Below are 13,796 nucleotides of genomic sequence, written 5' to 3' on the forward strand. Positions count from 1 at the left end.
ATAAAATTATAATTAAGATTAAATATTTTATTAATAGTAAGAATTATCAACATAAAATAAATTATTTTTATATGTTAAGACCAAACAATAAAATCTTTCAATTAATTATTTAGCAAGAAAATTCAATTCAATTATTTTTTAAATTCATGAGTAAAATTATTTTTCAAATTAAAAAAATCTTAGGGTACATAAATTTATTCCATAAAAAGAGTGTTACAGATTAAAAAAATTAGAACACAAAATAAAAAAAGTTAGTATAGTATTAAGAATCAAACGGCCATACAATTGTCTGTTGAAGCACAATCAAAGCTAAATCCTGAATAAGAACAAGCTTTCAAGACTACATTATAAAGACTCGACTATGGTATAGTGGGATTATCCTTTGTAGATGCCTCCGACGGAATCGAAATAATATTTTTATGTCATGCATTTTTTGCAAATGTCAAATCAAGAGGCATGATACTATTAACAATAATAAAAAATGGTGTATCAACAATAATTTTATTATGAGGCCACTCACTTTAGATTTGATATACCTCTTCAAACAACTGAAATAACCATCATAAATATATCAAAGCAGCGCAATGTTGCTAAATTTATAAGGAAAGCAAAATTGATAATATGGGATGAAGCTCTTATGGCTAAGTGTCAAAAGATCGTAACAATTGTCAGAGTTCTGGATATATATTGAATATCAATGAACCGTTTGGTAAAAAATTAATGATTTGGAAGGTGATTTCTGTCAAGTACTACAAATAGTTCCAAAATCGACGAAAGCATAGATTGTAAAAACTAGCTTGCCAAATTATATTTATGGCCTCAAATGAAAAAAAAAATCAAGTAATAAGAAATATAAAGTAAGAATATATCCAGTATTCAGTGACTTCTTGCTTCGTATCGAAACAAAGAACAACATCTCATAAAAGATGATTTCGTAATAATAGTGCATTTAATAAGGGAAATATTTCTGTCATTATATTAAAACGCAATTTGTGCAAATTGCATGATAGAAATTAAAAAGTCATCTTAGCTAGTAGAAATGAATATATTGATCAACTAAAATATCCTTCTGCCACACAGGTTTGTTGTCAAGTTTATTAATTCTTACGTATATTACTAAGTTAAAATTGATCTTCCATTGCATATATATTGATTTTGAAAAAAGAATATGCCCGTCATGCTACTGAAAAACTTAGATCCGCCGAATAGCTTATGCAATAACACATAGATGGTATATAGAAGTTTTGACAATAACGTTGATACTGGTCAATGTACTTCTAAGTATATTTTTATCCCTGAATTCAACTTTCGTCTTCCGAAACTAAAGAATATCTTTTTAAATTTGTGAAAAATAATTTTAGGTATGCTTATATTTTGCAATTATAACAAATAAAGTACAATGATAAACATCCTAAATATTAGACTATATTTATCGCAATATATTTTCTTGCACGTACAACTATATGTTGCACTTTCAAAAGGAATATCAATTTCGACAACAAGAGTTCTGGTTATGGCAAAGCAACCAAAGCATTAGAAGGAACATACACAAAAAAATATCATCTACAAAGTAGTGTTCGGTAAGATACCATCACATCAAATACTTTTAAACTATAATACGTAATTTTCTAACTAACATGACTAAATTGATCATTTGTGTAAGTTCTAATAATGTCCTTTCATCTTGAGTTCACGTGTTATACTAATGTAATAATATTTTTCGCCTTTTAGATAATTTAAATATTTAAACCATCACGTGTCATTATTAACGTGCAACGCACGTTCATAGATACTGGTACCATAATATAAATGATGATGCTATTCTTACCTTGCAATTTCCCAGGAAATACTTCTTCCGTGCAAAAAGAGTGGTAGGATACCGAAGTGCAAGAATCAACGTATCTAAATTTTGAAGTAAATTGAATCACCAACATTTTAAACTTTAAGAATATTGAGATATAAGAAACTTAATATATTTAAATTTAAAACAAAGAATAATACAACTAAAATTATAACTGCTTGTTTACAAAGTTTTAAAATATTTGATAAATGTTATAAAATAAAGACGGTAAAGTAAATAAATCGAAGACAAGTATAGAGGGAGATTGATATTTTTATTCAATTTCAATCTGTTATGTTCATAATGAACTAAAAACTCCTCTATTTATAGAAGAAAGGAAGCAGCTGCGAGGCTTTTCAGGAAGCAGTTGCAAGGCTTTTCTTTAGCTGCTTGTAAGCTGTCTGCATGAGCTGCTTACAACCTGCCTGTTTAATAAGAAGCTGCTGCAAATCATTTTATTGAGTTGATTGCAACCTGCCTGCATCAGCTGCTTGTAAGCTGTCTGCATGAGCTGCTTGTAACATGCCTGTTTAGTAAGAAGTTACTGCAAATCATTTCATGGAGTTGCTTGCAACCTGCCTGCATCAGCTGCTTGTAGATAAACTTCAACAGAGTACTAAATGAATAATCTTCTTCAGGAAGATTATCTATAGCGGAGTAATGAATGGACATCCACAATATAATATTTTCATAACAATAAAATTATTGTTATAAAAAGAGTTACCATATTTAATTTCTGATCCATCAATATTATGATTTTCCAAGGACGAACCATTTGGTTTAAGAGCGGAATGTAAGTTTTGTAATTGTTTTCCTCTGGCACAGAGGCTTATGTAGCATTTCGACAAGGAACACTAAATTTTCAATATAAATAATGATCTCATTTCAATATGAAAGGACAGATACTCTGCATTGTCAATGTGAGACCTTACTTGCCTTGGCATAAGAGAGAATTTCTGCTTACCAAGTTTGAGAGTACCTATGAAGGAGAAACCCGATAGAACATGAAGTTGATAGTGATATGTGCGTACGACTCACTTGAAACTTCTAAAGGTAGCCATCAGTATAAGAAGAATATTTGCCCAGCTCAGCTCATAATAGATTACAGTAACTTATAGGTCAATGTCAATGTCAAGACAGATATCACATTTCATTTCATTGCTCAATGCGTAAGTGAATAATTGTAACTTGTAAGTTATACATTGTCAATGTCCAGACATACATCACTTTTCCAAATATTGTTGCTTATTCCCAAATGCAACCTATATATACCACAAGCTAAACGCTAACAGACTAGAAAACAAAATTGAATTTCTCAAGCACTCATTTAGGTAACTGATGTATGTGTGCACTTCTTTCTAGACTATTGCACAACATGTGAAAATCGAGCCACCAAGTGCCAATCAGAAACTCCTGCAAAATCCTATAAATTATGTATCCATCACAGCGGCTCCATGGAACTTATGCCGCAACTGACTCGGCAACTGGACTAGAAGTGTTAGCTTTAACCTGCCATCCAAATGTACACATATTATTGCAAAAGCTGAAAAATCCTTTTCTATTGTATCTGACCCATAAAAGACAACTGGGAGAGGGGGCTCATAAACTATCTAGTATGTCTGTGCATGATAGTTTGTGAGAATAGATGATCTATTATACCAGTTAAAAATGAGAGAGAATCTCAGTTCACAACCTAAGGAGGATTTCCTCCCTACCTGCAATTTTTACATGTACATGTGTGAGGGACCTTCAGCAAGCACCTGGTAGTCAGCTTATGACTTCCAAATAGAGGACAAGAAAATATAGAAGTACTGAATTTAGGGATTAAAGTATAAGCCAAGCTTCAATGGAATTTTGGAGAACTGAGGATATCCCACACGAGCATCTTCACAAGGAGATGACTGTACTCCCTTTTTTTGTGTGTGGATAATTAATGGTATTATGAGGAAATGAACTATGTTTTCCTCTAGAAAACTAAAAATTTACCCTCAATAACAGAAACCGAGAGATTACCTTTGCTGCCTTAAAGAGTTCATCAATCACTTCAGACAAAGTTGGATGTGCATGAACAGCGAACTTTATGTCCTGCAGGATGCAATTAAAATGATAGAGCAAAACAGGATAATGTTTCTAAAAGTGTGACTGGTATATATCATCTTTAACACGAGTCATGATGCTGGAATCCCGCTGAAGATCAAAATGGTTGTTAGAAAAGATTTAGAGTTTCATTATCGAAAGAAAACATGTCCACTCCATCATCCCTCCCCACGAGAAAGTAAAGAACGAAAATTATTTCTTATCCAATAGCAAAAGCTTCTACCCAATTCAGTTGAAATTTTTCCACAAAACTGTTCATTTTACGAGAGGAAAATGAAATGAAAGGTAATGCATACCTGTATACGTGTTCCCATAGCTATGGCGTTGGATGCTTCATGAATGAGGTCGGCAGCATGCATTCCAAAAATGTGAACTCCTAGGATCTCCCCATTATCAGGTCTATATATCAACTGCAATGGACAAACATTTCAATGAACAAACACAATCCTACTAAAAACAAACTGCAAGAAGTAACATGTTATCATATACAAATCCATGAAAGTAAATTAGAAAAGATCATCATAGCACCTTTGCAAGTCCCTCCCCTTCATTTTCAGCAAGGGCTTTTGTGTTAGCCTTGAAGCTAGTCTTGGCTATACCAATCTCAAAGCCCTCCTTTTCGGCTTTTTCTCTGGCTTGAGGCTGCAAAATGCAAGGAAACAATAAAACCTTTAAAAATATGCAACTGAAAACAAACAACTACGCTTCAGTCCCAATATTATACAAAATAAAAATGCAACTGATTACTAAAAAAATTAACTCAGCATGAAAGATGTTAACGAGCATACATGGTTCATTGAGTTTGAATACGCATCAAATGTATATAGGTGCATAAAATAGGGATGCTTGTGTAAATTTCGGACTTCCAGCGTCCAGTATCAAACCAATATACAGTAGACTCATTAACCTAACTATTTAAATAGGCCAAATACATACGCGACCCCTTAAACTTGCCCGATTCTTTCATTTAGACACCTGAACTTGAGCTAGTACCTATTGAACACTTAAACTCCTCTGAAAGTATACCTATTAGACACATTTTGCTGAGATGGTCAAAAAATAAAATGTGTGCATTTCACACGTGGCTGACATGACAAAAGAACCAATGAGATAGCGACACGTGGCTTTTAATCCCAAGAAAAAAAAATATTGGAGGAAAAAAATTAAAAAGATGTGTTCTTCAAAAGCTTCTTAGCACCACCAGTTGCTATGACGCCCCCACCCCCCACCCCCCTACCCCCCAAAAAAATATCTGTTTTGCTCAATCCAAAAGATTCAAAATTATCAATACACACTTGATGATATTAGACCAATTCGATGGAGACTTCGAGGCATGCAGAATTTTCATAGAAGCCCTTGTCAAAGAGGATAAATATGAAGAGGCAGTTCACTAGTTGAGGACTACCCAACTGTTAGAGTTGATGACCAATGAGAAGATTAACTACCCATTTGATAATTTTGTGTGAAATTGTGTGATTTCTTGATTCCTGAGTGTTGGAAAGGCTGAGATTGCGTTTAAGACCCTTGAGAATGCGGTGAATTCAGGTTATTGGAACCCAATATTGTTTCTTACACAACATTAGTAAGTGCTTATTGCAGGTTGGGAAGAACTGAGGAGGCTTCTGATTTGGTTGCTGCGTTGCGGATATATGGATTACAATTAGATACTGTGCTTTACAGAAATTGAATATATGGGTATTTTAGGGAATGCAGACACAATGAGATGGTGTGTAGGAGGAGAAGGAGAAGTGGGTTCAATCCAGCCATGGAGCTTGCCGCTGGTCATGGAATTTCCGGGAAGGTGGTCAACACTCCAAGTAAAACCAGAAGAAAAGAAAAAAATGGAAAAGAGAAAGAGAAATTAAAAAAAAAAAAAAAAAAAAAGGAATGGAGTAACCAGTTTTGAGCTACTGACGCGCTAAAAAGAGTGTAAAAGACTCATTTTGCCATATCAGCAAAATGTGTCTAATAGGTACACTTTTGGAGGGACTTAGGTGTTCAATAGGTACTAGTCCGAGTTCAAGTGTCTAGATGAAAAAGTCGGGCAAGTTTAAGTAGTTGCGTATGTATCTGGCCATTTATTTAATATATGCTGAACATCCTAATAATACAAAATAATGTTAAACAATAAATTTGCTTTCTAGTGCTATAACTCATGAAATGGAACGATATTTAAAGAACAAATAATGTCCGGATACAACCAGTAAAGAAAGTGCACAAGGAAACACCTACTATACACAAACAAATTATTGTACCTCTGTTAATCCGACCATACTGATTTCAGGATGGGTAAAGCATGCAGCTGGAATACTTAAATGATTCAGGATATGGTCCTTTCCAGTAACTTGTTCAACAACTATGTAAAAAAAGGCCAAATGTTAAACATTTGCAGGAAACTTGCTCGATGATAAACATAGCAGCTGATGTCACACGAGATCGTTACCAGAGATTCCTTGTGCACTTGCAGCATGTGCAAGCATCATTTTTCCATTTGCATCACCAATGCAATACAAGTGAGGAACCTAGCAACCACAAAGCCTAATGAGTTGAAAGAAAATTGGCCAGAGAAATCCAAAAGAAGAAAAGTATTCATGCCTACCAACTCTCCATTGGCATCAATAACACACATGCGTTCATCAACAGGAACAAATCCACGTTGTGTTTGAACATTTATCTGTTTATAAAACAAAAATATGAGATGTCATAACATTTATGAAGTTAGTTTCAGTAAACACTGATGCAACTAACATTTTCCAGGCCAAGTCCCTGCGTGAATGGAGCCCTTCCAGTTGCAATTAGAGCAGCATCTACCTGCAGCAGAATAAAATAATTTGGGAACATATCATATGCTAGTGACAGGAATCGAGTATACTGCAGAGTACAGAAGATGTGGAGAACAAGATATTAAATCTGATTGCAGGCAACAACTAAAGCGAAGCTGTTCTCCCTCTTTTGATATTCATTACCACTATTCAGAAAGAACTACCTATATAGTCGTACAATGACGTGTAGCAAGAATGTTGCTAAACTGATACAGTTTATCCAGTAATTAAGTTATGCTGTACCACCGACTTAAGCTGTGCACTTAATTTACTCATATAATAATCACAATGTGCTTATCTAGTGTATAGTCTTGCAATGAAGTACCTATATGACAGGTCAATCCAACAGTATTTTTTCTCAATAAACATGCAAGTCCAACAACAATAAAACTTAAACAATGAATAAGACCTATGATGTCACAGAAATACCCATTAAAGGTAATTTACAATTCAAAGACTTTAAATTTATTAATTTGCTTATTTTGTCTACAGTTGGATATGATTTAAGATTTATGATCTTAACCAGTAACCACGATCCGAGACCGAAAGGATACAGCTTCCATCCAAAAGTATGAATTAAAAAGGCCAAATACATACGCTGCCCCTTAAACTTGTTCCATTTTTTCATTTAGACACTTTAACTATTCCTTGCTCCTATTGAACACTTGAACCTAAACTCAAGTGTGTTCAATTAGACACAACTTGCTGACATGGCACGTAGCGTGTATCTCACTTAAAACAGAGTGCGTTTTGCTGGAAATTCTGAAGGTTTCGCCGCAAAGATGATTTTCGGGTGACAAATTTTTGAAGCCGTTTTTTACTAATTCCGGCAGCCACCATAGTCACTGCTGCTACCACTCCCTGTATCTTCTTATCAAATTCATACAGTAGAAAGTTTGGAGAAATGGAATCACTTTGATTTACGGTCCTGGATCTTTAGTAGATCTTAGAAAAATTATTTCTTGCTCATTAATGATGTGATCCACTATTTTTATAAAAACATCACGGTGTTGTATTATCAACAGTTATTATTAGTGAGAAATAAGAAATGCAATTAGAATTAATTGCACTCATTCTGGTTAATCATTGGTTTTTGGACAGATTATTTCAATTCAAACTTTTTATACCAGAATAAATATCTTCTTCTTTCACCATGGCCACTGCATCCCATTTCTACAACACAACATAAAGCAGTTTAGAAAGGCAATTTAAAACATCAGTTTCAGTGTTCCCCCTTCAAGCTATTTTTAACAAAACCAGCAGAAACTAGCCACTAGCTCCCCCCAATTACTCTCCATTTTCTTATGCCATTTCCCAATTCTTCATAACAAAAAATAGAAACTGAGAGAGAGAGAGAGATGTGCAAGGAAGTACCCAAATCAGAGAGGATTCTTCTTTTCTGGAGTAAGGCAGCACTCAACTTTTTGTCAAAAGATTCCGGTCGGCCTTCTTTTTTCCGTTACCGTCAGTCAATGTCAATTTTTCTGTTTAAAATTTCAGACTTTGACCTTTTTCATTTCTTCGCGTACGTGTCAGTTTTTTATTAGTTTGATCTGCCATGTCAGTGATGAGTGATATTCACGCACCCTAATTTGTTTAGAGTCGCCAAATTTGTGTTCAGTTGGCTCATTTTTGGTAGAGATCAAGAGCTCAATAGCAACAAACCTTAGTATAAGTGTCCAAGTGAAAAATTCAGGCAAGTTTAAGGGGTTGTGTATGTATTCAGCCAATTAAAAATAACAAAGTTAAACTCCTCTGAACAAAAAGCTACAACTTACTTCCAATGTATCCTTCAGTTCCTTAGTCTTTGCATCAATAAGCTCGATAGTCACTGGTTTTCCATCCTTTGCTGGAGTTATCTGAAGAAGGTGCAACAAAATTAAGATAACTGGTTGTCACGTAGAGATTCAGGCTAGTGCGTGCATATATTACCTTGCTTGCAAATACACCTGTATGATAATCGATCTTTCGAGGATTTATGAGGACTCGCTGTGCCAATTTCCCAATCTCAGGATCAAAGCCGGGCATGAGCTGATCTAAAGCCTCAACAAAGGTGACCTGTGCAGTTATCCAGTGGTCAGCACAGAAAGAAAGATTACGAAAGAAAAGATTGATGTTCTGTTGCCACAGATACGGTCTTGAAGAAAGAGAGCCTTTACCTCACTTCCAAGTGCCGTATACACATCACTGAATTCTAGTCCAATGTACCCACTTCCGACAATAGCAATCCATTGGGGTATTGATTCCAATTTGAGCGCATGATCACTTGTTATCACTGTCTTACCTGCAAAGAAAGCATCAGTATCATTTAATGATACAAGTTCAATGTATGTGTGTGTAATGTCTCATGTCTAAATATCTACCAGCAATTCAACATAGATGAGCTCAAGTAATTGTAGGAAAATCAATTCCAAATCTTGATGCAAAACGTTTAGTACAATGTCAGTCAAATAATGTTATATAACTTGTCTAGATGACAATATAGCATTGCCACTTGCCAGACACATCATAGAGCTAACCAACAACGAGTGAACAAATCCTTTCGCCAAACGAGTTTAGGATTTGTGCACCTAATCTTTCATAAAAGGTGCTCTCTAACATTTATGCTCAAGAAACATAGCAGATGTATAACCAAGTCTTACTAACAAGTTTTTATCTGCAAGCAGAGTATATGCTACTTCACAAGCTCATTGAATAAACAATGGATCTATAGAAATTCCACTTTCAATAAATCTTAGAATCTCCATCCCATCAGTTGATGCTGCGAAAGATAAAAATCTCTGAGTTCAAGAGTATTATGACGTTTAGCATGAAGCATCCACGCTACCAGCTTTGCAGCAGGCCACATCCTTCAGTATATCATACATAAAAAAAGACTTGCAACTCGACAATTCAGTTGTTTATTTCATCATGAACAGTCAATAATAATCAAGAGGAAAGCACTTACCATCAACCTCGATGCCTTTGGGCACAGAGGGGACAGAACCAGTAGCAATTATTATATCTTTTGCTGTTATAACAGTATCTCCATATTTGACTTTTTGGGGACCCTAAAAAGGCACAACAAAAGCTTCATCATCTAAATCCAATTGGTTATAGATATAAAAGGTTAGGAGATAATAGTAATAGTAATCTGCAACAGATAAACGTACCAAAATTGTTCCAAAACCTGTCAATATATCCACACCAAGGGCTTTCATTGAATTGGTCAAATTACTACGTATCTTGGAGGCCAAATTATTTGCATGGTCAGCAACACCTTGTCTGTCATATCCAGCGGCAGCAACCTTACATGAAAGATAAGTGATGCACCCCAAGTACAGTAAATATATCAAGTCAGAACTGAGAGCCAAAAACTAAAAACGAGTGTAAAAGACCTGAGTTAAAAATTCCATTAGGAGGGCTCGAGCTTCCTTTCTAGATGCAACTTAATTAACAAACAATGCATAGTCTTAAGTTCATCTAAACACAAAAAGTAGGTACCAGAAAGATGTGTCAGTTGTCGTAGTTTATGCATGAATTGTTTCATCTACTTTTACTCCTACATCCCTGATTTTAAATGATTTATGACTGCTATGCTATGGGAGTTCAGTAATCATTGTAGCCCTATATACACCCCCAGAAAAGAGAGGTATGTAACAACCATTATCATGTCTGTATCTCCCAATATTAGGGTAAACGCAAAAATCAAACTTCCCCATTTTGACTTGTCTGTTTAGTAACAGTTTAGATACAAGTATAGTACCCAGTACGATTATGACACGCAAGTACAAAAAGTTTTTGAGATATGGGGATCAGGTACGAATTTCAGTATGAAGATATATGCAGTCTTTTTTTTCATAATTTTCATTATATGTTTATAGTTTAAAGATATTATAAAAATGAACTAATAACTGTCGGTAACAAAAGCGAAAAGTAAGAATAGACATTCTATCAGTTATACAAATTTAAACAGTATAAGCTATGAATTGAAGTCACCCAGCATGTTTATTAAAAATCATTAGCTATTTGGTGCGAACATCAAACACATTAAAAACAGAGGTGCATCTCTAACTTAATCTAAAAATCCCAATTTTTGTTTAAAATTGCATTTTGGCCGAATAATATCCACTTTGACCACAATGCACCCAATTACTGGGCATCATCTCCATAATAAGGATACGTACCCTGTACCAATATGAAGTTCAGAAGTTAGCACTGTGCTTCTAAGGTTTGCTCCTAAAATATTCCATGATGCATTACCTCGTCCTCATGAAGTCTAAGTTTTGTGATTATGCAACAAAATACCCAAACGATCAAACAAACCGACATATGCCATATCAGGGCCCCATGTCAGAACCTAAACATATTAGGCTTCTAGGAGAAAGAATGAGAATTACCTGGAGACCAAAAGACTTCATATGTTGTTCATTCTGAAGCTCCCGCATGCGACCACTCACAGCTAGAAGGGCCTTGGAAGGAACACAACCCCTATTTACACATGTTCCTCCAACTACATCCCCTTCGATGATAGCAGTTTTCAAGCCCTGCAAAGAGATTTAAGTAATTATGCACATTATTCACTGGAAAAAGAAATGGAGCCTTCTTGTTCAACCCAATTTCTCATTCCATCCAGGCTTCAACGATCTCACAATGAAGTTGCATCGAATTATAGAAGTGAAATTGATGTTTTATAGGAGTTCCTCTCCACAATAATCATCACCAAGTTATATTGTTTATTTCTTTTCTCTTCTTTTGTTTAGTTTCTTATGGGTCGATAAGTTTATCGCCTAGCACTCTGTCTCCATTTTCCATTTCTGTGTCCCCTGTTCTTAACTGCTTTCATGATTACAAATGATTCTTCATTCAAGAATTACGCTCAATAATATAGCCAAATTAAGCACCTATTCCAGTTTCCTTCTATTGATGAGTCAAACATATTAGTTCTAAACATATAGAGTAATAAAGAAAGCAGATAAAGCTAGCTCAACAAGTAATTTCAACTGAAAACAGAGCAAGACAGCTTCAAATTCCACTGATAATATTCAGAAACGGCGAGTGAAAACTCTTTCAAGTATTCAGCAACATAACAAAGCATAACACTGGTGGAACAACAAATCATCAATTAGCTAGTACTAACAGAACTCAACAACAAAAAAGGTAGTTTACCTTCTCGACGGCATGAAGAGCAGCACCATGACCACCAACACCAGCTCCAATAATAACCAGATCATAATCAAATGCCTTAGAAGGAGCTCCATTTCCACCTAAAGAAGCCGCGATTCTGTTGGAACAAAAACGCCTGGTTGTAGATGACTGGAAATGCGTCGAAAGAGACGAATTCAACGACTTGAAATCAAAAGCCTCCCTTCTGAGGCCGCAGAATCGAAGTGATCGCGGAGTCAGCGAATTGACATTGGCATTGGAAACGGCGGCGGAGCAGTCCGATCTGCGGATCGTCGAAGGAGAAGAGAGCGAAAGAGAAATTGAAGACTGCATTGTGATTTAGGGTTGGAGAGGAAATGTGGGGAGTAGGAGAAGGTTGTGAAGGAGGAGGAGATATATGGGAGTGTGTTGAAGCTTTGAGAGCTCCGTTGGAGGTGGCGGAGTTAACTATGTGAAAGTTCCCTTGTAGTATGTGTTCTTCTCGTACACTGTGTGTGTGTGTTTTTGTTGGTTGGATGAACAAACAACTACTAATATTTATTTGGTTTGCACTTGGCGCTATGTTTTCCTCTCTTTAATTACCTACTTGTTATAAAATAAAAGTAACGTAACAAAGTAAAGTAACAAGAAAAGAAATTATACAAGGCACGAGAGAACTCTTTTGTGTAATTTTTCTATCAGAGTGCAAGGCTATTTATAAGCCTAAAAAAGTGATCCATCAAAAAGTAAGGAAAATAGGTCTCCATAGCAACATGGGCATCCAGTGTCTTAAATTATTCACAACACTCCTCCTTAAATGTTCATGTAAAATAAATATAGTTTACTAAGATTTTACTAGAAAAAAATACATAGTTATATGTAATACGCATTACTTGTTGTCTTGTTAAAAACCTTACCAGGAAAACCTAGTGGGACAAAACCTTGGTTAAGAAAAAAGAGTGCAGCGCGTAGTTACTCCCCCTGAAGAAAACATCACTTAATGTTTCGAAGACGACGCATTCCAATCTTGTATATCAATTTTTCAAATGTTGAGGTTGGAGATGCCTTAGTGAACAGATCAGCCAAATTATCACTTGAACGAACTTGTTGAACATTGATATCACCATTCTTTTAAAGATCATGTGTGAAAAATAACTTTGGTGAAATGTGTTTTGTCCTATCTCCTTTTATAAATCCTCCTTTCAATTGGGCTATGCATGCTGCATTGTCTTCATACAAAATTGTGAGTAGTTTATCACAATTCAAACCATATTTGTCTTTAATAAGATGTATTATAGACCTCAACCATACACATTCTCAACTTGCTTCATGAATAGCAATTATCTCAGCATGATTAGATGAATTAGCCACGATTGATTGCTTAGTCGATCGCCAAGATATGACAGTGCCTCCACATGTAAACACATAGCTTGTTTGAGATCGAGCCTTGTGTGAGTCATATAAATACCCAACATCAGCATAACCAACAAGATCGGGACTGCAATCATTGTCGTAAGATAATCCCATATCAGTAGTTCCTTTTAGATACCACAATATGTGTTTGATTCCATTCCAATGTCTCATTGTAGGAGCAGAGCTATATCTTACTAAGACATTAACTGAAAAGGTTATGTCAGGCCTTGTAGTGTTAGCAAGATACATTAGTTCACCAAATGTACTAAGATATGGTACTTCAGGACCAAGAATCTCTTCATTCTTTTCTTGAGGTCGGAACGGGTCCTTATTCACATCAAGTGATCGAACAATCATCGGAGTACTTAATGGATGTGCTTCATCCATGTAAAACCGTTTCAATACCTTTTCTATGTAGGCAGATTGATGGACAAAAGTCATGTTTGCCAAATGTTCAATTTGCAAACCAAGACATAATTTTGTCTTTCCTAGATCTTTCA

The 13,796-nt window shown here is 35.3% G+C and overlaps 1 protein-coding gene across 1 annotated transcript; it reads right to left on the reverse strand.

Moving 5' to 3' along the window:
* Nucleotides 1-2,965: 2,965 nt before the first annotated feature.
* Nucleotides 2,966-12,571, reverse strand: LOC107783795 (dihydrolipoyl dehydrogenase 2, chloroplastic). The gene is made up of 15 exons (XM_016604816.2): nucleotides 11,908-12,571; nucleotides 11,139-11,285; nucleotides 9,912-10,046; nucleotides 9,707-9,809; nucleotides 8,919-9,043; nucleotides 8,692-8,817; nucleotides 8,538-8,618; nucleotides 6,686-6,748; nucleotides 6,537-6,611; nucleotides 6,381-6,459; nucleotides 6,193-6,293; nucleotides 4,466-4,579; nucleotides 4,234-4,347; nucleotides 3,854-3,925; nucleotides 2,966-3,349 (listed from the first exon to the last, which is right to left on the reverse strand). Exons 1-15 carry the CDS (start codon nucleotides 12,235-12,237, stop codon nucleotides 3,302-3,304), a joined length of 1,713 nt encoding a protein of 570 aa, XP_016460302.1. The 5' UTR covers nucleotides 12,238-12,571; the 3' UTR covers nucleotides 2,966-3,301.
* Nucleotides 12,572-13,796: the final 1,225 nt, after the last annotated feature.

This window comes from Nicotiana tabacum, chromosome 19 (genome assembly GCF_000715075.1).
Source record: "Nicotiana tabacum cultivar K326 chromosome 19, ASM71507v2, whole genome shotgun sequence".
Taxonomy (NCBI): Eukaryota; Viridiplantae; Streptophyta; class Magnoliopsida; order Solanales; family Solanaceae; genus Nicotiana; species Nicotiana tabacum.